Genomic DNA, 25,609 nt, shown 5'->3' with positions numbered 1-25,609 from the left:
TCACCTGCACCATGTTGAGACACATTTATACTTCTGCATCAATTCCATATATTCAAGCCATATTAAAAGACATCAAGTCCATAAACTTTTCTGACCCTTTTCTGTTACTTAGCTTATTAATGCTGAAAGCTGTAAGTTTAACAAATGAATGGGTGATTACCTCTTGAAGAACTCTCTTCATTTTCAGAAGCAATGTCTTTACAGCTGTACAATCTTGCAGCATCAATCTGAAGGGCAAAGATTCAATGCCTCCACCTTCTTCCAGACCAGTAAAAGGCCACTCCACGGATGGGCTGCCAGCCAGCTGGCTAACACGAGGGTACCTGGCTTCTCCTTGGTCTACCTCCTTCGACAGCTTCAGAGAAAGATTCCTTAAAAGAGAAAACAGAAACATCAACACTGACATATGAAAAAGAACTCAATAAGTTTTGGCTTTTAGTTCCTTTGAGTTTAAAGGCACATTACATATGCACTTTTTGAGCCTGCTAGCATGAATGTCCTTTATAGCGTACATCTAGCCATATGGTGTTAGCAATATGCATTTATAAATGTACAGTTTTCTACATGAATTCAAACTGTGCTCTATCACACACCCTTCAAAAGAAAGCCATTTTCTTAAAACAAAATATCCTATAGGCAAAACTGCTATGGGTCTATTTCATTTCAGTTCAGCTTTATGAAAAAATGAAACTTTCATGCACTTTCAAAAGCTAAATCACGTTCTTCCATATGCTTTGACTTAGAGCTCAAAAAGAAAAGACCGCCAAATAAAATATTCCCTTCTGGGCTTGCCCAGTGACATAAAATGAACCTGCTATTCTAGAAAATGGAATTTGAAATTTAATTAATCTATACTCACTCTGAAGTTTAGCTACCGCTGAAGCTATTAAAGAAGAACATGAAACAAAACAACATTAAGTTGTGGTTGAGAATCTGTTCAAGACAAAAGAAAGATTTGAAAGATTTTGATGGGCTTTGGAGGTAACAGAATACCGTTATTTTGCTAAATAAATACTATCTTCTTCTAATATCAGAGCAAGATATCTGTAAGTCTCTGCCATGCTGGAGCAAGTGCAGCGAAGATAAAAAAAAAAGGTGAGGGGGCTGGAGTGCACATTAAATGAGGAGAGGCCAAGAGACCCAGCTGTGATCAGTCTTCGAAGGCAAAGGGAATCTCACTGCGGACCAGGGCAATGTCCCTACTGTGAGGGTGCAGAGACGATGGAGCCAAGCTATCCTTACAGATGCACAGCAATAGGACGAAAGGCAATAGACAGAAGCTGGAATATTGGAAGTTGTGACCAGATATAAGAATTTTATTTATTTATTTATTTATTTACTCACTTACTACCATGAGGGTGGTCAAACAAAGGAACAGAGGCTCAGAGATGTTATGGAACACCCATCCTTGGAAATATTCACAATATGATGGGGCAAGTGCCTGAGTAAGCTACTCTAATTGGACCTGCTTTGAGCAAGGGCTTGGAACAGAGACCTTCAGAGGTCCCTTCCCACCCAGGTAATTCTATGATCTAGAGGTCATAGATTCAACCAGCTGAAATCAGACACATTGAGCCAAAAGTTTAATAGTAGAAAAATAATTTAAATAGAGATTACTTGACATTTTGGTGGAACAGCATGTAACTAAAACACTAAGGATTTTTCTGGCCTGAATGCCTTTACATCTTTAATGTTGCACCTATTTTCTGTTTGACCAGCGGTGAAAAAGGACAAATCTGAAGGGAGAATAAATCTGAGAATGTGGCTGCACTGTGCAATCGTAGTATATTAATTGCTACTAAATTACAAAAGTTGTTAACAGAAATGCATAACACCCATATTCATACTAAATTAATTCACTACAATTAAAGATGTTAGCATAAGCGGTGAAGAAAATGACAATTACTATTCATTTAATGTATAGTTCCAATTTTCTGTTCCATTTGAATTTTCACGCAACACAAAACTGGTTCTGAATTTTAAGCATGGACATATTTTGGAAGGACAAAGAATATTTTTCCATGTAAAATTTTCCTTAGTTAACTTTGGTTTCATAGGAACCACATACAAAAAAGGATTAACGTAATTTCTCAAGACAAGCAATTCCCAATGACATACTAACAAATTGGAAATGAGGCTACTGCAATTATCTTTTATGGATTATTCATTTTTATATTTTGCAAGCTATGTAATGTGCACAATGTGTCAGATCAAGACAATGTGTTAGATCAAGAAATGCACCACAGAGATCATGGATACAGACAGATGCTCATGATAGCAAATGGAACTAAAATTTGCTAATCCAGGCTTTCCAAGACTCTCATAAAACAATGAAATTAGTCTGTTTTAATTTTTAAATACATTGAAACAACTTTATGAGTAGAATATTTTGCATCCTTTAAAATAATAATCTGAGGTGGATGGTAAAGGTGCTTTTGACTGAAGGATATTAAGCCACTGGTGGTTCATAGCCTTTAAAAGAAGCCTCAGGTATAACTCACACAAAGAACAAACAACTTTTAACTTAAGTTTCATAACACAGGCCACTTTTACAGGTTTATAAAAGAAGCCATATTCAAACTACTGGAATCTACACTTGAGTAAGATTTACGTGCCAGAAAACCATATTCTTTAAATTGAGTAATAAGACACAACGAGGTCCTCTATTTTCCTGCCCAGTGCCTGCAGGTTGGGAGAAAAATTATTCCTTAGAATATTATGCATGTTCACTTTGTGAGTCTCACCAAAGTTTCATCTTCCTCATGCTCCTGAACAGGCATCTTATGCTGGTAACATCCTGACACTGAGAAAGGACCAACTTAAGATGTAATGCCTCCTAGAAGGAGTCTTCTACAGCACATTATCAGGGAAAAGAACCTGTCATCAACAGTGATACCCTGCTGCTCCAGAAATGAGGAAACAAGCAGTACTTTTGCAGAACTATCATCCTTTCTGACATAGAAGAGATAACGGTGTTTATGAATAAGTTATAAATGTATTGGAAATACAGCATATCTTAATTTCAGCTGAAGAAAATACCTTCAATGAGTTCAGTGGGCTTTATGTTGACAACACACAAAATTACCATATTTTCAAATACAGAACCTCGTACTATAGCATAAAAAGGACCATAATAACATATCACCACTCATGGTCATAAAAGTTAAAATCTAACTCAGTCGCTACTGGAAAATGGCAACTCAGATTTGGTATACAGCGAGCATTTAGATCATATAGTATCTCTGAACTATCTGAAAAGAATATAATTGCTCTGTGAGAGAAAAACCCTTCACTATCTGATACAACTCCTTCTACTTGCTGCAGGAAAAGCTCATTTTAAATTCATTCCAGAACTGATTTTTCATCAAGTTCATTATTAACAATGTCCAGGTGGTCTATTACAGTATTATTATGGTAATCCACTGCAATTCATCTCAAAGCAGCAGTAGAGATTTAGCAAGAGAAAAAAAAGTTCACACTAAAATTAGAAGCTTCCCCTTACTAGTAAAACACCTCTTTGCCTCTGAAGCTGGGAGAGGGGGCTGACCCCTAGACCAGCAGGAGCTCCTTACAGATGGCCAGCCCCCTCCACCATCCAAAGATACGTTTATTGTAATAAAAACATTTCACGGGCAACTTTTATCTGTGACAAACTTCTGAAACTGTGGATAAAAAGCCTCAAAAGGTTTATTTTAATGACTAAAGACAATGTATTTCACTTAAATGACAATATTAATTCTATAACATTATCAACATAAAATATTGCAGAAAAGTAATTTTATCACTTTTAAGTATATGGCTCCTGCCTGAGCTCTAAATTTGTCTGATAGACACACTCACTTAGGCTATGTTCCTACTTCAATAAAATCATAGCTGAAAATGTTCCTGGGCACTGGAAGTCAGTCAGTGTTAAAGCACTTTTGAAATGGCCTAACCCAACGCAGCTATCACTCTTTCAAACAATTTCCTGGCATCCTTTGGCTGTCAGTACAGGCAAATTGGATGGGACCACACCATTCCAGAGGATGTCAGTGGTGCAGATACGCACTAAAGAACCATCCCATGTAGATGTCACCCTGAGTATGGCCATGGAGTCATGAAGAACCAAGCTCGAGACGTGAAACCCAGGCAGACTCCTAGGCAAGAGAAAAGCCAGCCTGTTTCAAAAGGTCTGAAATGAAGTGTGGATGAGTGGCAAATCAAAGCTGAGAAGAGTGGTAGGAAGCTGCTTTTAATTTTCTCCCAGGTATTACAGACTTCACTTCCCAGGTAACAAGTGGTTCTCATATTCTGTTTGATGAAGATCACACAAAGTCTGACAGATGGTATACTTAAAACCCTGCCCAGTCCTCCAGATCAATATCATAGGGAAAAAGGGTAATTCAAGTTGCTCAAGTGGTGTCAACCTAAAGCTTGAGGAATACCCACTATACAATTGTATGTTACATCTAAGAGGACCACAAATGACAACAGAGAAAAGCAAGCTTAGTATCAGTAAAATTACTGTCACCATAAGGTCTGAAAATCCACAGAAAATTTGTTACAAATTTGTAAATGTTAAATAGGGTCAAAACCTGTACAATTTGATGGTACTTTAGGCCTGCTGTCTTGTTGCTGTTGTATCTGTACATATCCACTGAACACCATGAATCTATTTCCTCATTTTTAATGGATAAAAAAATCCAAAGCTACAACATCCACATCTAGCAAAATGGTAGTGCCATTAAGACAGAGCTCTATTTCAATAGCAATCTTTTTTGAAATAGTAAGATAGCATTAAAATAATCAATCAGTTACTTTTAGCATTTTAATAGCCCCCATAAATCCAATGCAACTGCATGTTAACTGAGGAAGACACACAATTGTGCAGCTCCCTTCAAAGCTTTTTTCCCTTAGGAAGGTAGAAGAAGAACAACTTTCTTATTGCGAAGCATCTTTAAAGGATTTTACTGCAAAAAAGGAAAAGAAAAAAAGGACCCAAAGATTTGCAATTTGAGCTAGTTTGAGTTATTCTTCCCTTCTTACTGATCCTCAGATCAATGATTTGAAAAGCTTATGGTAATTTGAACTTCACTTACATAAAGATCCCCAGATTATGTGGAGTTTAATCTTCTTAGATTTCATCAGCAGTGCTCAAGATGTTGCAATAGCAGAATTAGTCTAAACTAATACAATTGGTCCCACAGAGTCTGCACTTCTTGATACCAGCTTAACAGAAGAGAACTCACATAACACTTTGGGCATCAGAAAGGCTCTGCAAGCAGAGCAAAAGATTGCAGCCTCTATGGGAAGATTTGCACATACCTTCATTCTTCCCTGAGGGCTTATCTTCTAAAGCAGGGTCTTAGAAAAAGCCTTAAACCACTTATTTTCAGTGTTTGAGTGTGTAACTGTATGTGTGTATATTCACATATAAATACACCATGTACATATACACATACATTTTTTTACACATATATATTTTTGTAGTTACAAAATTCACATGCACGCATATATAAACACATATACATTTTATCTTCATAAATATTTCTGAAAAAAAAACCTCTAAGTCTCTCTTATTTGTTCATAACTTGTCCCACCAGGAAACATATGTCCTTTCACACTAGAAAAATGTTATTATCTCCACACAGAGGTCATATCCTAAAAACGTTTTTCCATACAAATCTAGATAACCTTCAGTCCACACATTTTTTTCTCTCATACAGAATTTTCTTTTTTCTCACCAACAGCAAATAGATGAAAGGGACCCTCTTCTAGAAAAAACGCTAATTACTATTTTGAGAAAGGTGCCTCAGCTGGGCCATATAAGACACACAAGAGCAATTACTTCTAATTTTTAGAGAAAAATCTGTCTATCGGAAACACCACCAAAATTCAGCTCAAAGCACTCTGTGGCTCTCTTACAATGGTGTACTTTACAGTCAAGGCCTATAATCATCCCACATTGAATCTTAACCTCTAAGTAATCTCTCGTTAATCTCACTACTAATCTTACTTAGTAAGAGACATGTTCTATCCCAAACAGTTTACAACTGAAATATATGGACACGATTCAGAAAAAAAGAAAGGTCTTTCCCCATCTTTATCAGAAATTGGGCATAGGCTTTTAAAAGCACGTTCCTAAATATTCCAATGAGCATAACAAATAATGTAGTGCTAGGTGCCTAAATATTCTCAAGCTCCGGTCAAGGAGGATAAAAGTTGCCAAACTCCTTACTCAGTTCTGAAAATGCAGCCTTTGCAATACTTAGAAGATAAAAAGGTAACCAGAACATAAACACTGGGCTAACTACCCATATTAGCATTCTTTGGCATCAAAATTTATACTACTCCCTGTCTCACACAATTTCTCAGCATTACTTCTGTTCTAACAGAGAATGGTTCAGAAGTTATAGGAAAGACATCTCAGAATATTAAACCACACGGTGTCATAAGGTACATATTGTTTGACATTTTACAGCATTTAGAACTATGTATCATTTATTGGTACTCTGATACTATGATTTTTCAAGGTCAGCCTTTTAGAGAAATGATGTTTGATATCTGTCACTATCAAACTATGCACCCACACACAAATGTGCACACAAACTCTAATAGCTAGTGCTGCTTTAAGTTAAGAGACTGTCAGCCTTTTCCATTATAAGCCCTTTTCTTTCAAAGGTTTATATCACAGCCATAAAGATTTCCTTTGGGCTAGAGGGCTAGAACCTGGTGATCATGAAATATGGAATCAAATTTAAAAAGAAAAAAAAAAAAGGGGGAAAAAAAGCCCTCCATTTTTCAGCTGCTGGTACAGCTGATAAGGGCACGTCAAGCCTTTCTTTCCTTTCCCTAAATTCAACAGGAGTCAAGAGCTCTGTTTATATCCACTGATCTAGCACACAAAAACACAACACTTAAGATTTCAGTCCTTTTCTTCCTCCTGAAATCTATTAGGAAAATTTAAATGTGATACAAATAAGATAATGTAATACCATACAGTAATTGGACAACATCCAAAAAAATAGCTACTTAGAAAAGAACAGTGGGGCTTATTCAATTTCAAGTACCAACAATGCAGTAGTAAATAAAGCACTACAGACAAAACAGGAAAAGTAAATAAGTCTGTCTGGGTGTTGAGAGTTTGTTAGAGTTTGATTCTTTTTCATTTTTTAAATTTTTTTTCCCCAAAAAACTTCAGCAAGGGATCATTCTTGAAACTGTTTTACAACCAGTATATAAAATCTAAATTGCAGATTAATTATGCACAAAAGCGCGCAGTAACTCACATGACATCTCTGGTTGGGATAAAAACAAAAGAAGCCTTACCTTTTATTTGGACAAAGGATAAATCTACCTGCAGGCATCACAGCCTTTTTAAACACTATGTACTTCTGATTAGACACTGCCTCAGCACACCTAAAAGCTAAAGGCACTTGGTGTCCTCTCCACATCTCACTCCAAATGCACTGCACGGAGCTGACCAACCCAGGTGACCTGGGACTAGAACGACAAAATTTTGATCTAATCTATTAAAGAAGACAAGCATTCAAGTGTGTCTAGCAAACTTTATAGTACTGGGGGAAAGGAGAAATATAAATCTGTTTTGCCACTGTCACTTTCTAGATCAAAACAACATTTCTCCTCACCTTTGCTCTCTGCTTTAAACGCTTGAGTCTCGCTTTTAGAAATTGTGCAAATGGAACATAAAACTTTCAAGTTTTTATGAGGTTAAAAAAGGTTAAAAAAAAGCTGAAAAATCACAATGGATATTGGACATGATGACTGCCTTTCAAGAAGCTCAAAAAGTGTACTCCTTTCATTCAGTTACCAAACTAGTTTCCCTTACTTAAAAACAAATTGTCAAATACTTCCTACTACAGGTCAGCATTTTTTGCTACCAAAGCTTTTCAAAATGCTGCTCAAAATGATGTATAATTTAAATTTAAAAAAAAAAAAAAAAGATTTAAAGCATTTTGTGTGCCTGGCAAGAAGGCATTAAGAATACTTTTGTGAAGCTAACAGGCTTGTGTTGGCCAAGAGGTTCATAGGAGATGCATAACAGCCAGTTTCAAAAGTCTAATTAATACTTGCTAAAATACCCAAAGTGGAATACCTTCCTTGCCTGGTTGTTTTCCTTACATCCCAACCCCTACCTGCCTTCACCCTGGAGGTGATTCACAGAATCATAGAATGGTTTGGATTGGAAGGGACCTTAAAGATCATCCAGTTCCAACCCACCTGCCATGGGCAAGGACCAGGCTGCTCAAAGCCCCATCCAGGGAACTCTTCCTGGATGGTGTCTGATTACAGAAACATCCTGGCTTCAGACCATGCCAGGGGTTGAGAACAGATACAGACATCTAAATAATTATGCTATAGGCTATCATGCTATAGTCGTGCGCTCCACTAGGAAAAATGCACATGCCTACAGGATTAGATGGCAGCTGAATGCCAGAAGAAAGTGGACCAAAACTTCAGTAGAGCTGAGCAGTTAGAGTTAAGGGATGCCCTGTACCACAATTAGTTAGTTAAAACTCCGTGGGTATACAGAAAATTCCAACCAGTAACCGCAAAATGTACATTGTCACATAGTAAAATATATAAACAGTAATATAATATAATCACCAAAATAATCAGTATTTACAAACATAGCTTTCTGAGTGAAGAAAATGTTCAACACACTTCAATGGAATCACCACCATGGTCCTTCATTTTGGTGAAAGTATATGATTAAACAAGTGTATCCCTTCTCACTGCCCTCTAACAGTTTCAGAATAATGAGTAGAAAAGTATTATGTTTAAATTCAGAGGATACCTTCCACCTACTTTATGTAGGGAATTTGATTAATTTGTCAGGAAGAAACCGCAACTTTAAAACCCATCCTATTTCATTATCACATAAAACAGTTGGAACCTAATGTTATTGTTAAAAGAGCTTTTATGTTAAATCCTCTTTTATGACCAATAAATGAAAGCATGTAATAGATTTCGGAACGTAATTTATAAAGAAAGCCAGAACACCCATGTTACTAAATAACCGTACTTAAAAGACAGCAATCCACTAGAACTTTTTTTATGCTTAAATTGGATTCTTCTGTAAGGTTTTTAGGAAACATTATGGAATTGATTTTATACAAAATTTCCAATTCCACAAACATATGAACATCCACAGTGACTTCAAAAGCCTGATTTAAATAAAAGTAACAAAACAGCATGAGAAATCCAGTACCAATACTAATTAAATACACCACTTACTTAGTGAAGTTTCCTGATAAAAAACTTCATGCAGTTCTTGGTGCAGTAGTTGCAAATATTGTATTTTCTTCCTAGCTGAATTCTAGAGTATATGTGTCTACGTGTGCATGTGCATACATATATTTGTTTTATATTATCAAGGAGTCTCATATAATAACCTGAGCTGGAAAGGACCCATGAGAATCAAGTCCGACTCCTGACTCCACACAAGGAAGCTGTTGAAATCATAAAAAAGAGTAGTGTTTTCAAGCAAGAAGTGAGAAAAAATTCTTGCTCAGTCCATTCGCTGATGTGAAATCAGTTGTTTCGTGATTAACAGTTCCTTGCAGATTTAGACAGGACACAAGTATTTTTCCCACAGTTAAATCATATACACCTTCTGGGCTCCAACCAAAACTGATAGTAAATGAAGTGTATAGAACAGAAGAAATAAAGAAAATTCCTTTGAGTATAACAGCATAAAAGCTGCCCAAGAACTGTAGGTCTGAGCTAAGCACTGAGTTAAACCATTAGGTGGATGTTGTCTATGAAGAGTGCCAGGTACCAACGTGGAAGTAAACAGCTCACATCCAGATACATGTCATCTTAAAACGTTCATAAGAGACTGGGAGCTCCACAAGCACAAAGAAGTCCCAGGAACCCCTCACAGAGGCACAAAGCAGCCCCCTCCCCTGAATGCTGCACAGCTCAACCCATCAACTTACAAAACTGCCATTGACCCAAATAAAGTCCAATAAATTATTAAAAAAAAATTCCCAGCTACATAAGGGGATAAAAACTTGTAAGATATGGGACCCTTGGGACATTGTTTCCTCGTGAGTGTCCTCTCAAACTACCAGAGGGCTGGTATTCATTCAGACAGGTTTCACTTACAAGGCAGGTGTTGCAGTGTGTGCACTCAGATTTTAATTAGTGAAATTAAACCCCTCCAAAACCACATGCTCAATTTTTTTTAGACAAAGACATTAGAGACCAAACAGAAAAAAAGCAATAAACTAATTAATGTGTAAATTAACCTAATTGCTTTGTTTTTACATGACATGATCAATCACAGCGCCACAGCAAAAACGTGTTATTTCATCATACAGTGAAACTAGTCCACCTGCAGGAGATTTCTCTACCTTTGCCAGTATGGCCTTCAATGTTTTTTCTTTTTGATTGTAAATAACTCATTAAAAGATAATAAGAATATTTAGTTTTACTAAAGGACTGCAGTAGTGTTCCTGGACTGCCCCCTTACAGAAAATGTTCCTCCACTCTCCTTTCCCCTATATTAATAATAAAGTGACCTACTGTGACCAAGTAAATCTAAAAAATTGGAAAACTGAGGCCAGAGGCACATGAAAAAGAAAAAGTACAGTTTGGTTGACTGGGATGGCCCAAAGTTCAGATGTCTGAATCCTATTTAAATATCTCTAAATATTTATTTGTGCACCAGCACACAGAAGGAAGAAGCGTGCTAAAACTTCATACCAGCACTGAGCTGTGCGTTGCTTACAATATTTCTGTACTGATGGAGCGTTACTTGATATGCAAGTCCTTGCTCCAGCAGAAGCTTCATTCTCTCCACAATGCCTCACCTCTCTCACTACCAGAGCATTTGGTACTCTGCCCTTTAACACTGTTTTTCAGATTGTCACATTGAAATTAAAAAGTTTTTTTCAGTTGTTTACATTCTTGTTGTTACTCTCTCTACTTTGGGGACTGTAGTTGAATTCCCCGAATATTTGGAGTTACTGTAATTGCTCCTAGTTTGCAATGCCAGGCTTATTTAAAGTTGAGATTAACATGAAAAGCAGAAGTGTGGAAAACTATGCAAGTCTAGAAAAGGTGCATCTCACTGAAAACATATGGTCCATGACTTGACTTTAATGTCTGGTGCCTGAAATCTTTTTCACTGCACATACTTAAATGTTAAGCAGTGAACAACAGTAATATTTGGAAAACAATTTTTTTTAATTTAACTGTAGTTATAACCTATACCATTAATTTAGTCAAGGTTGTAACAAATAGGATAATGAAAAAGCACACTTGAAAACATTGCTTTGATGAAGTTATTAAGAATTTAGTAAGATTATGAAATTATAATAGAATTCATAGCATTTCTTTTGTGAAAAATTAAATGTATATTACATAAAAGCGTGATTGATACGTTTAGTTACTAATTTTGAAAACTCTTTGTCAGGAGAGTATTAATAACACGTAGCCCTAATAACTGTTGGAGTGTGTGTTAAAACTCGCTGTCCAAAGCTCCAGCTAGACTGAGATTAAAACTGGATTTACCAACTCATTTATTTACAAGGCACTTAGCAATACCACTCCAGTTTTTGGAACAAGTAGAATTTTTTTTCAATAAAAGGCTTATTTTTCAATAAAAAAATCTGGCCTGCTTTGTTGCCAGATACAGCTTGAAATTTTGATATGAGCACAGTCCATAGATTTGGAAAGCAGAAGACAAAGAACTCAGAAGTGCACATATAGACAGTGTACAATCTCTGAATTTAGCATTGCTTGACTTACGACTCTGAATCTTCTGTGTTGCTAATGCAAGGCCACCCTCCTGCCTTTGCTTTCAGGGACCAGAAATCCAGCAGACACTTGCATTAGCATACATATTGCTGGCCCTGCTGTTGTTCTCTAGATCTGACACACAAAACCTTAAGAACACTTCAGGGTACACATGCATCAATAGGGAAAATGTTGCACAACTATGTATAGTAGGACACTGGTGAAAGAGAAAAGAAGAGGAAGAGACAGAATTAATTAGCAGGGGGTGACAGAGGGATGAACAAAGTATTTGGCTGCTATTAGCTGAACAGGCTCTTCCTTTCTTTCATGCCTGCTTGCTTACTTTTTTTGTCCCCTTCTTCTTTTTTCACTTGGGGGAGTGGTGGGATGGTGGTGGTTTTTGGTTGTTTTGGGGGAGGGGGGTGATTTTGTAGTTTTCACTTTCAGAAGAGAACTTTGTCTTCTTATGCATTTGAACAAGCAATGAGACATTTTGAGAGCAACTGCAGCAAAAAGAGAAGCAAACAACTTGCCTAGGAATACAAGAACTTTCTCTGGGCCTGTAATTAGATGCATAGTCTGGCACGTCTCAGCCTTAAGACTAATGTCACAACTTCAATACAATAAACAAGAGAAGAGATTGTGTTCGGAAATGCCCTCCCTGAGTCGTTTGGGTGGGTGTCCTTCTTAGGGCTTGCACAGAGGTGTGAATACCCATCTCCTGGAGCCATACCTCTGCTTCCAGCATGGGCCTATATGAATGTTATCTCATCTTCTCTTTTGTGCACACTGAAGGGTACTTGACAGTTAAAACTAGATAACGCTGGCTGGTAGCAAAGGGGAAGGTTTCTATTCACACTAAGCCACACAAACACCGATCACTATCTTTGCTCAATTGTCTTTTAAACAAAGCCCAGAATGCAAATACTGCCCTGTCCAAAGACCGGGGAAATGATAAAAGTCAAGTTCTCAGCTGTGACATCTCCCAGAGAAAAAAGCCCATTCTGGTGAATATCATGAAGGGCACTGGTCAAAAAGGAATAAAGTCATTTTTTCGCATAGGACTGACAAATATGTATTTGACAAATATACACTGTTTTTCATCTGCTTTGTGTGGAGTTGATAAGGAAAGATGAACGCAATATCAAATTACATCTTAAAAAAATCTTGGTGTCACAAACCTCCAGGGAAGCTAGCAGCATTCACTGACATCCACAGTTCTTAGGCCCCAAAATCAAAATGGCGTGCCTTTGAGCCTGCATCTAGCCATTTATGAAGATTTTTACCACCTAACTAAAAAGTTATTTTATTGGTTAAATTAGCAAGTTAATGTAAACTGTGGTCAAAGCTTCAGACAAGGAAGAGGGAACGAAAGACTAGTAGTATTCAGAACACATATTATTACCTGTTCTTTGGAGAGGCCAGGAATTGTTCACATTCCTCTGATGCAATATAAAGGAGTACAGGATATCTGTCCTTGAAATCTGTGATTCCTTCTCACTTCTTTAGTCTCATAATATCCCTTCTCTCGCAATCTATGTACCTCTATCTCCCACACTTTTAGCTCCTGGCAGCAATTTCTCAAAACTACTTGAGGTGTTTCCACAAAGCAAGGAGATAATCTCCTTACACGCAATCCCAACAAGCCACTGCCTTTCTTCTCCTGCAAGGCAGGAGCAGTCAGCATAATAAATCGATGTAATTAAGCACAATCAAACTAAACTGAAAACAGGCTTGATCTAGAAGGTCCTTTGACTATCACCAGTACAAGGGTTTCAACAAAACTCCAAGTATAATCTCTAAGCTTTTTCTCCTTCCTAATAAAACCACAGTCTATCTTTTGATGAAATGCATTTTCAGCTTGGCCAGGGTCATATGGCAAAGCACAATGTTTGCCAGCAAAATCTGGCAGCAGACAATTAAATAAATAAGTTTTCCCTTAGAGACATTTTTATTAGTTCTAGAAGCAGCATTTTGAAATTTTAGTATCATCCATCAGGCAAAATGAGCCCTGATGGGCTGCAGCCGCATTTTTTTCACACAACATCATGTTTTTTGTTTAATTTTCAAGAACAAATGCAATGTTGGAATAAGACAAGGAAATGGAAAATCCTAGATCAGAGCACAGTTTAAGCAAAAATCTCTTCTAAATTACTTTGTAAGTCCTGCAATATTACAAATTATTTTTAGAAAACAGAAAATACATTAACCTAATGCAGATGGTTCCTCCTTCACCCCATCACTCCTGAATAAAGCCCTTCAGAGGAATAACTAAGAGACAAATGAAGCAACTCATTTAAATGAAGGCAAAAACTGTACAGTAACCAATTAACACCTTTATCCATGTGTCAGAAAACAGGGAAGAGCAAATCCAAACCTATTGGACCTCCGATTTGCACTTGCAAAGCTCTGCAAACCAGCATGGTGAAAGGTAGGAGATCTTTCTCTTGCTCCTCAGAATAAGTCACTAAGAGTTTTTGACATGCAAATCTCGCTTCTCACAAGTCATGTGCTCTTGCCACAGCAATAATAAAGGGAAGAGAAAACGTGAAAATGTAAGCAGAAGGCACAGGAATATTAACTTCATTTTTAAAGCAAAATAAGTGAGGACAACTAAACTAATTGCAACCTTCAAGACATTAAGTGGAAGACCAGAAGCCACTACCACACTACCAACAGAGAGGAACCCTTGTAGGATACAAGGACAATTAATCTACACAAGAATAAATGATCGTCCCTTCAGGACACGAACCAGACAAGTCAATTGGATATTTACTGCAGAAACTGCTGTATCACTGTAATTGTTGAGGCAGCCAGTGAAACAAGCAAAAGTACATAGGAAGAAAGTTTACCGTGGTGTATCTTTATTAGTCTCTACTATTCCTTGTTTTTATCCTGCTTGGCTGATTAAGTGAGACAACTGGTAATGTTATTTGTGTAGATGACATTTTTCCCCACGGCATCATCTAAAACAACAGGCTGAGCATTTTATACTTAATTACTTTATTTCCAATTTTGTATGTGATCAAACTTTTTTTTAAAAAAAAGTTTGGTATTTTAATCAGCATTAAATTCCAATGCTTCAAGACACACAGTGGGTAACTACAGTTGGAAATGGCAAGGAATAACCAAGGTGATAAAACAGCAGTTCTGCACCTTGATTGTTATATTTATGCCTGTCTCTGCATCTTGCTATACTCATCTCTGAAACCACTGAAAGCTATGGAGGATGGAAAATATATACATAGCCTTTATCCACAAGATTCCTGGAATTTAACTAAACTAAATGAAACTGAAAGAGTCTCTGTTTATAGGCCCATAAGTTTATAAATAGACACAGGTGCAAAACGGGTATTAGAGATGTGTGGTAGCTAGCAGTTTAGTCATTTTATATTTGGTAAATGCTCCCTCTTTTATTCTTGATATTGACAGCAAAAACAATTAAAGCCTTGGATAGGTGAACTGCTTATTACAGTACACATAAGTTAAAATACATAAACTTATTTACTGCTGAGACGCAAATTTCTCTCCCCACACTAGCAAAAACCTCTTCAAGTTTTTGAACAGTATGTTGTCCAGTTTAAGAGTACAAATTTAGAAAAATCAATTACAAATAATATCTGGGGCTAGTGCTCTTATATGAGAAATATCTGGACTTTTAATAACTTAAGCAAGATTTCTATTTTATATCCCTGCTTAAGTTGGCACATTTTATCATCACACCAAATTGTTCCTTAAATGTGAAAAGAAAGTACTGATCCTCTTATTAGCACTACTGGCTAGAGGAGTAGTAAATTTCATGGCAGTCATTCATCCAAATTTTGGTATTGGTAGAAAGGAAGGAAAATAATGTACAGTGAACATATAGGGAGGTATTGTTGAAGAACGTCCACTTCCCAGCCTGAGGGATGCTATTTCACATGTGTTCCAGCAGTCTATCTCTGTGCATGTTCCAGCTCAGGATGAGATCAAAAGCTATTTCATATTCTGCTGAGGCATTTCAGAGCTTATCACACTACTTGTGTAACTTCAACTGTGGTCTCCTGACTCTCTCTGCTGAATTTTAAATTTCAACATCTATGTGGAAAAAAATTCCATTTTCAGTTAGTTTGCCGTCAGCATTTAAAGTCACAAAGCACAGTTAAAGCAGAGGACTTTTTAAAAAAGAGCTGCCTTGTACTGAAAAACCTGAAGAGTAGGGGTAGCTCTTACACTGGGTATTGTAGGGTCCATCCCTAGCAGAGCGTTAGCGGGTGAACTTGGTCAAGTATTTCTCAGTCATTTTACTTGTGTGTTAAAGGCCCAGTGGACATGCCAACGCCAAACCCAACACCACAGCACACCACAAACAGAAGTGTATTGTGCCTGTGCGGTGGCCTCAGGGCAGGGTGAGGTAAGGAAAGGGTGAATCCATCCCAGCTAAAAAGTATAAAAGCTGTTCATGCTCTAGGAGTGAACTAATCCCAATTTTATACTTTGATGATACTGAACTGAGTGGGGAAGTGGCCACTTCAGAAGGGAGACCCACCCTGCAGGAAGATCTGGATAGGCTGGAAGAATGGGTTAATGAGAATCTTATGAAGTTCAGAAAGGACAAGTGTAAGATTGTAAAGCACAGGTTGGGATCTGCCTGGCTGGGGAGCAGCTCTGTTGAAAGGGGCCTAGGGGTCCTGGTGAACAACAAACTCAGTGTGCTGTTGCAGCAAAAGAAAGCCAACAGGATGCTGGGTTCCATCAATAAGTGTATTAAGCCAAGATAAAGAAGTCATTATCCCACTCTACTCAGTGCTTGTCAGGCCACACCTGGAATACTTGTGCTCAGTTTTGGTCCTTGCTATACAAAAACAATGTGCACAGCCTGGAGAGGGTCCAGAGATGATCCAAGGACTGAGAAGCCTGCCATATGAGATAAGGCTGAGAGAACTGGGTTTGTTCAGCGCTGAGAAAAGGAGGCTTAGGGGAGACCTTATCACCATGTTCCAGTATTTAAAGGGTGGCTACAAAGAAGATGGAGACTCCTTTTTCACAAAGAGTCACATGGAAAAGACAAAGCACAATGGGTACAAGTTACTTCTTGGGAGATTCTGATTGGACACAAGAGGAAAATTTTTCACAAGGAGAACAATCAGCCATTGGAATAATCTCCCCAGAGAAGTAGCAGATTCCTCATCATTGGCCACTTTCAAGATTCAGTTGGACAGGGTGCTGGGCCATCTTGTCTAGGCCCTGCTTTTGCCAAGAAACATTGGACCAGATGATTCTTGAGGTCCCTTTCAATCTGGTTTTCTATGATTCTATGCTGTTTCTGAACAATTATTCTGAAGCTCTAGAAGACCATTCCCACTAAAATGATTTCATTGCCTTCCTCTATTTCATGGTTGCAGAAATTAGGATAAAGATATAGGTACGTAAGAGAAGGAGCTTCATGTAGCAGAATGCTGTGATTTATCTGATGTGACACAGATTATTGCTGATGAAGAGAATTTTTAGGTGAAAAAACAAGTTTCACTTATGTAAAAGTGTGGGTTTTGCCTTGTACCACCTCACCACCTCAACACGTTATATTCACTGCATGAGGTAATTAACACTGTTTCTTGACCAAACAAAGATTCCCGACATACATGTAAAAATTGCACTTAGGTAGTTGAGAGCAGAAGGGAGCTCTCAGCCACCCACAGCAACAATGCAAGGGCTCAACCAAAAACCTGCAGAACAAGAGAAAGGGCATATAATAAAAAATACTCCCTTCCTCAAGGTCTTGTATGTGAAAGCAGAGGGTATAGAAGAGAAGTTATCACCTCATTCCGTGCTGCAAATCCCCCAAACTATACTTCCAAACACATTCCAGTAATGTCAGACAGATGGTAAAGACTGATATCAGTGGTTTTAGGGGAACACACCTGGCTAAAAGCCTTATTCATTTGTTTCCTTAATTCTATCAAAGACACTCAAAAACAGTTTGCCTTGCTAGTGTTTTCTAACATTCAGGTTATTCCCATTGCACTTGTTTCCAAGAGACAAAACCTTGCAAATGGACAAAGGGATGGGAAGAGAACTTACTGGAGCAATACAGTGATAAGATAATAAAAATATTGTTTGAAGATATAAGTGACATTTTTTCTGCTCTTTAGGTAGAGCTGCTTAGGAGAACACAAGGACTACAACAGAGCCTATTCTTTCTTCTCTGAATGCAAAAACCAGAAAATACTTCTGGTTTGAATATTCTTTCCAAACTTGTGATGACAAGACTTGTTATTTCTGTGCTTTGAAAATCCTACCAAGAGCCAGAGCCACACCACATCACCACTTATTTTAACCTTGCTCTAAGTTTATATGGGCTCTAGTGTTTGAAAATGACTCCTGAAACCAGAGCCTGAAACTCTCACCCTTCCTGCTAATTAATTTAGCAAAATTTTTATGCTCAGATCAAATTGTTTGCAAGAATTCTAAGTTCATTCTCCTGCCTATGAAGTTAATTAAAAAGTAATCTCTCAGACTCACTGTTTCCCAGATGAGATTCATATTAACTTGCAACTTGCATACTATAAATAATAATGCCTATTATGCATATGTAACTGCTCAATTCGAGAAACAAGATATTTGAAATATTAAAAGTATACCACTGACTTAACATTCAGCATACGTAGTTCCTTCTCTACCCTTCCTTTGTTGTATTATATTCAGATTACAGATTATATTCTAAGTATGCTATAATTTTTTTAGCTCATATCTAGAATGGCTCAGTCATATATTTACTTTCTTTAAATACCCTCTTGCACAGTAGAAACAGAATGATGAAATACAACTTACACATAATTCTTGCAAATGGAGCAAAATGGGCCACTCAGCTAAGAATATTTTAAAATAGAAATAATATGGAGGAAGAAGAGAAATATATATATGGTAATAACCTTAGCAATTTAAATAAACAGCTAATAGCTGTTGCAATCCTAATTGCATTATCAGTAAAATATTTTAATATGATTGAGAAATTAATGGGAGACTTTCCGCCACACAGTGTTTCTTTGCAGAATTGACATTTACACCATTTTAAATCCTTGTAGTGAAAATGCATAAAAGCAATACGTGATATAAGCCACTCTATGCAATCTCATTCTGAACAAAATCCAACGATTTGATTTCACTTAATGTGAAAATCCTTTCTAACTGTTAATGTTTTCATAAAGAGTTCAGTCTCCACTGTCAGAAAAATTTAAACCCCAAAGGGAACTTCTGAAGCATAAATAGGATTAAGATTTCTTGATGCTTTTTATATACCACATTTCATACCCCAAGATGAAAAATCTCAGTGTATGAACAGTTCCCATAAGCCTTTTCTATGCAGATGCTTTTCTTTTTTATCCTAAAGCACAAATACAGTATAAATAGCAATGACAAAGTTTCAGCCTTTATAATGTTAGCTTATAAAATAAATATTAAAGATCACATAAAGGGACACTTCCCATTATAATAATGTACAGCAGACAGCAGGCTTTGGTTCATTCCCTACAGAAAATGTGCCAAACATGCTCTTCTGTAAAAAGTACATAGCTGAGAAATTCAAATTGTGAAACCTTTGTTCTCCTGCATGTAAATTGCCTTCTCAGTATTGTGTGCCAGCAGGGCTTGCTATGCCAGAAAGAAAGCTGTTGGGAGGAAAAGAAAACAGCAGGAAGTAGGATGTGAATTTGATGTTACTCTTAAATGCATAGATACATTTAAAATGTGAAAATCAGAAAGACAAAGAATAGGGTAAGCTACTGCTGCACCTAGTACCTGTGGCAGGTATCTCTGAAACTGAGGCAAGCTTAGCAAAGTTGTTGCAATTCTTATAAAGTGAGGCTCATGAGGCAATAACCAGGATGACCTGCTGGCAAAATACAAGAAAGGGCTTCCTTATGGTGGCCTCCTTCAGCAAACGTGGTCACGCATTTCTGTATGAACAATTCTCACCAGAACGCATTCTGATGTACCTCAATTCTCCCAAATCTTCATGGCTGTCTGCACTTAATAGCATCATCTTTCAGCAAAGTTCAGCTGTGAGTCAATTTTATCAGACAGGTCAACATTATCCCTGTATGCTTTCCTGGAGGAGAGGTGAACTGTTATCAAATATACAACACCTGAAATAGTCCATTGTTTCATTTTTCTTTCTTTTATTGCTCCGTTGTAACAGCAATTGTTTAATACTGCTTGAATTAGGTCATTTTTCATTGCAAAAGCAAGTGTTCTGGTTTGTGTTCTAATTAAACAGTTGTTTCTAACTTTTTGGAGCCTCTGTTTCATTGGAAATGTAAAAAAAAGTTTTCAGTATTGAATTGGACTAGACATACATTGAAAAATTCAAGCTAACCTATGAATGGGTCTGCTTTGTTTTGCCATCATTGTTGCTCTGAATACAGAAACAGCCATTTAATTGTTTGAACTAAGTTTCTGCATTGAACAAGTGGAAGGCCACTTTTTGAAGAAAGAGAAATTTTGTTTTCTTTCCCAGATAAAAATATTGGTATTTCCTAAATTGAAAGTTGTCTCCTTGGCTGGACAAACATTTTTAGAGGTTGTTTACCCCTAAAAAGCCTAAATTTTAGTCAATGGCATTAACATTACTTTTACGGCATCTAAATCCTATCAGAAACACATTCACAGCCAGAGGAGAGTTTAGCTCCTGTAGAGTAAACTCTTCTGCTCTCAGTTTCCCAACTCTCAAGAGTGTTCAAAATGTGTATATTGTATTGGGGTACTTAAAAAAAACAAAACAAAACAAAAAGAACAACCAAAAAAAGGTCTTTATAAAAATCTGTCCTACATTTGCAAGAATGAACACCTTTTACTTTTTTATTCTTTTTTTGCAATAAATATTTGTCATCATATCTGAAAAGCATCCCTTCTCCCCTTCAAATCTAGTTGAAAGTTCTTTCAATGAGCCCTGCTAACTCTTGCGTGAAGATCCTTTTCTCCCTTTGAGAAAGGTGCACCCCATCTGTTGCGAGCCAGCCTGGTGTCATCCAAATGATCCCATGACACCAATCACAGAGCCAGGTATTGATCAGCTGTTTCCTCCAAAATCACTTTGCCTGTTTCTCCCAGTATCATTCCCTGCAACTAGAAGGATTAGCAGAAAACATTACTTGTGCTTCTGAACCCTTAGCCAGTCATCCCAAGGCCCTGAAGTCTCTTTTGATTGCCCTTGGACTTTGTATTGCAATTTCATCACTGCCTACATGAAAAAACAATCATGGAAAAAAATCAGAGGGCTGTACCAGGGTAGGAAGTTTTCTCATCACATCTTTAACCAGGGCTCCAGGGAGGCAGCAGACTTCCCCAAGAAGTGGGTCAGGTCAGCAAATTGGGCCTTCTGTTCACCTCAGAAGACTCCCATGAAAAAGACTCCAACCTTTTTTTCTTAACAGAAGTGGTTTTGATGCAGGGCATAGGCTGACTTCACCTTGGCAACACGTCCAACCTAGATGGACCATCGTCTTCATCTTGTTTCCTTCTACTTCCAGAGCCTCATACCTATTGTACATGGGCACCTGGGATGGTGAGGTAGTCACAGAGGAGATGCACCTGCAGGAACTTTTCACCATTTTCCCCTTATCCCTTAAGTCACCACCTTCTGCCAGGTCAAGAGAAAGAACAGGGGATCCTCTGTATCATGTGCCCTGTCTGCCTGACCTCCCAGGGACAGTAGGCTGTGGTTCCAATAGTCTATCTCCTTCTCAAACTCCCTGAAACTCCTCACCTCAACCTACTCACCTCCTCCCAGAGCTCCTCCACTCAGCTGAGGAGTTCCAGTCCCAGGGCACATCTCCCACAGGGAGGACTCGTACCCTCTGGTCCTGTCACAGGAGCAGGACATTTCCTGCAGCCTGACACCCAGGTGGCAGCATGCTTCCTTGGGAGCTCTGCCTGGGAAGCTGGCCTTCGGCTCCCTGGTGGAGGTGGCAGAGGGACAGGGCCCTTCCTGCCGGCCCTGCCAACCCCCGACTCACCAGTGCTCCCTAATGGCTCTTTTTTGGGGGGGTGACAGGCCCCTCCACTCTCCTGAGGTGTCCTCGGTTCAGGATCTGGCCCCGTACACCACAATGGGGTCTCAACTGCCAATTGTGCCTCAGTGACAGCTCCCAATTCGAGTTAATTCACTGAATAAACTCAAATGATACTTCTTCATCCAAGAAAATGGCTTGCCAGTACTTAGTATTTCTTTAAAAAAAAACCAACAAACTGGAGCAAACTGCAAAAATGTTCAAGTCCTTTCCCCGCCTTGTCAGCAGTGAGAATTCACACCCTAAACTAAGTAGCTGCTTCTTGTTTATGTAGGAAATGAACAATGAAACCGTATGTGCTGTACAGTAAAACATAAGCACCTACTAAATAATAGCCCTTACTAAACCACGGAAGATATGAATATTACATGACTCTGGACATACAATAAAAACAAATTTTATAATGTGAGAAGAAAACTTCTACCAAGCTTTATCTATACCAGAACTGGGAAAAATGAAACAGTTGATGTTTGAGATTTTGAAATCCAAACACATTTTTCCTGGGGAGAAAAGGTCAGCCCTGATACTTTTGCATTTTGACTGAGTTTATCTATTTGAATCCCGGATTAACCCTCATGTTTTCAGGTGCCCCCTGTCTTATTCTGAATTGAGAAATGCATACACCAGTGACTGTTATTACCTCTGAGAGACATCATAATTTTAGGAAATGAACCGTCAAATTAGAATTTTTTTTTACGCATTTTTTTTTTGCAACATTTCCATGCAGCTGGTTTAGTGTGCAATGATGCATAATGCTCCAAGAAGAAAAGTAATAAGGATCCATTTATATCACATATCAGGAAGGGTAATTGTCTCAAATTCATAACAATGAAAAAGTAAGAAATTGAACATTTACTCAAACACAGACAGAATGACAGATAATACAACAATATATCCAAGAGAAAAGAGATAGAAATAACTTATTATGACTACAGATGTTTGAACTATTCTTCCTGTATAGGAGCTTATTTAAATGGAAGAATACAGTGCATGTAAGTTCTAAACGCACTCACTTTTTTTAATAAGTGAAAACATTTTAAAAGCTTGATTCAATGCAGGGAAATACATGCAGAGAAGGCCAGAAAGTAAGGGCTAATCTTTCAAGTCCGCACTGTTTTCACAGCAGCTCTCTCCAGGAGTACCATTTTTACATAGTTAAGCAGGTACAGTACCAGTTTGTGGAAGAAAAACGTTCTTTAAAAAAAAGAAGGAAAAGTTTCTTCTCTATGAGTGAGTTCAGCTGAAAATGTTCCAATGAGAAGTTTGGAGTTAGTTTGCTTTTAACAAACAAACCATAACAACAGCTTGAAAATTATTACATTTTTTTTTCCCCTCTCAAGTAAATTTTTTCACAGGAGGTATTAGACCCTGGTCTGAAAAGATCATGGCAGGATGTAGCTGAACAAAGCCCAGTGAGAGACAGCAAATTGCTCACATCCCATTTACCATTTTGAGGCTCCCGAGAAAGGAATGAAGGAAGATGAATTTGTGCCAGGGAAGAGGTTAATCCTTAGCCTTTCCAAGTTTAAAATCCATTTCTAGGCTTAGTTCCTTAGTTTTTGATTAATCACCTCTGCTTTTAAGCATTTTTTGTGGTTTTATTTCCTTTCCCTTCAGTTCCTTCTTCTTTACTTCTACCAGATCTACATTGTCTAGATATTACAATACCCTTTTGATTTCTTACTTCATTTTCTTTCCCCAGTTCTACCTCACAAAATGTAGCACCGCCCCTTACGTTGTCAATCTTGTTGCCATCTGATACCTTTCAAGAAAAACATACAGCCACCGAAGTGGTATTAGAAATTTACTGGTCTTTATTTCAGACTTGCTATCAGGTCTGACAATTTCCTACGCCAGACTGTATCTACACCACCTACTGACTTTACAACCTCTAATTTCACCTTCTGCTGCTGTTCTTCTCATACCTAAACCTTTCTGTTTGAAAATGCACCTTTCAATTTTAACTTGAATCCTCTCCTTTCATCACTGCATCTACTCCAACCAGCATTATATCCTTCCTCCACTTCAACAACAACTCTGAAGCATCTGCCCTGCTCTACCTGTTAATACGCCCTGGTTGCATACCCATACCTTCCTAATTTTCCCTCCTGCAGCTTCCACACATGCTTTGGTATTCATATTTTAAAAGAAATGTAATCATTTAATGTACATTATCTCTTGATGACTTTGTATGCCATTTACTACATTGCCTTATCCCCATAGTATACCTTGTATGTATGTATGTATTTACCTGACCAACACCTTCATTCTACCTCCTAATTACCTGCACCTTTCATTCTACCAAATTCCTCTTACCAAAGACTTCTATAAAGACCTTTATTATCCAAGATGACAGCAATATTCATTCTCAAGGAGCTGTCTTCCCTGTGTTTTCCCTAAATGCCAAAATATTCCCAGCTTACAAGGCTGGAGACTACACACGTCCAGTTAAACAGAAGTATCGTTCAACCTGGGAATCTTGGCCAGAAGGATTCCTTAAGGACTGTGATGTATAACCAGTGTTCCCCAACGAGGTCTTTTCAGATAAAAGAGAAAGACAACTCATTTTGGTCTGACACTAGTTCGTAACTTTAACATGGATATTTACTGCAATATTCAGCTAATCTGTAGCTTCTTGCTGTTGTGTTATTAGCCTTCTTATTTTTCTTCTTTATATATGTCAATAATATCAATAAAGTCACCGGGGAGAGATTTTACAGACAGCCATAAAAAATGCTTTCTTACATTTCTTACATTTCACATTTCAGAAAGTTCAGCAATTTATCTTTAAATAGAAAAGAAAACCTAATCTAAACAAGGAAGCAAAAAACCTACACAGCAATGTGTAAGAAGGTGCTTACAATAATACAATTTCTATAAAAAACTATGACCAGAAGCAGGTTTCCATAAGGAGCAAAGTAGGAGAAGTTTCAAAAGGCTTTTCCTACCAATATTTTAAAAGCATCTAGCTGTTGTTGATTATATCTATATTATTAACGTAGTAATAACAGTAAAAATATACACAGCTATTACCTTATCTGGGCAAGAAAAATAGTTTGGTGGTGATCATTTTTAAGTTTTAAATCACCAGTCTTGCAGTACAAAACTTTTGTGTAATTAAGCAATGGACAGACTGAGTGGAGACAAGGAATAGAGACAAAACCCAAAATTGCTTTGAGATCAGTTTTGTAGGAATGTTATAACAGTCAGAAAAAGACTAACCCACCTCTCCACCCTCAAGCCCATATGGAAGCTCTCATCAGCAGCCTTTCTTTCAAAGTTTACACAAGACAGAAGACGGAGTTGAATTCCAGGCCACACTCCAACAAAATTCAATTAAGTCTTTACTACAGATTCTTTTTTGATTCTTGACCCTTGTTACTCCTCTTTCTTACATATTTCTCCTTACCACAGTTTGAAACAAGGGTCAGATGTTTGCACTTGTAGGGCTGTGTTACAAAAGAAATCCACGACCACAACACACCAGCCCCTTCTCCTAATTCTTCCCCCTCATGAGCTAGAAGTTATGAAAGATAGCCAGTAAAGAAAGTGGCTGGTGATAACTGTTACAGATAAAGTCAAAGCATCCAGGACACCAACAGATTCAAACACTTCTCCTAGAGCCCATCTTTCACTGCTTTTTCCTCTTAAATTCAACATCAATGCAAAAGGGGAAGATTTGCAAAGGCTGCAACTAATTCTCATTAGAAATAGAAATAATCTAAAAAATTCTCCTGGATGTCTGTGTTTTACAGGCCTTACGGAGTACTGCAAAATAGTTCTTTATTTGTGCTTTACATTGCAAATGACAACCCACC

General features: G+C 37.7%; 1 protein-coding gene across 2 annotated transcripts in view; it reads right to left on the bottom strand.

The window, feature by feature from the left end:
• CCSER1 (coiled-coil serine rich protein 1) overlaps nt 1–25,609 on the bottom strand; it is a 690,045-nt gene that overhangs the window by 416,999 nt on the left and 247,437 nt on the right. For both annotated transcript variants that reach the window (XM_014943378.1, XM_014943384.1), the window contains one exon: nt 161–371. In XM_014943378.1, the coding sequence (XP_014798864.1) occupies nt 161–371 (211 nt within the window). The remainder of the gene's footprint in view (nt 1–160; nt 372–25,609) is intronic.

The sequence above is a fragment of the Calidris pugnax genome, unplaced genomic scaffold, assembly GCF_001431845.1.
Source record: "Calidris pugnax isolate Ruff unplaced genomic scaffold, ASM143184v1 scaffold15, whole genome shotgun sequence".
Taxonomy (NCBI): domain Eukaryota; kingdom Metazoa; phylum Chordata; class Aves; order Charadriiformes; family Scolopacidae; genus Calidris; species Calidris pugnax.
This window is presented reverse-complemented; position numbering and strand designations above follow the sequence as displayed.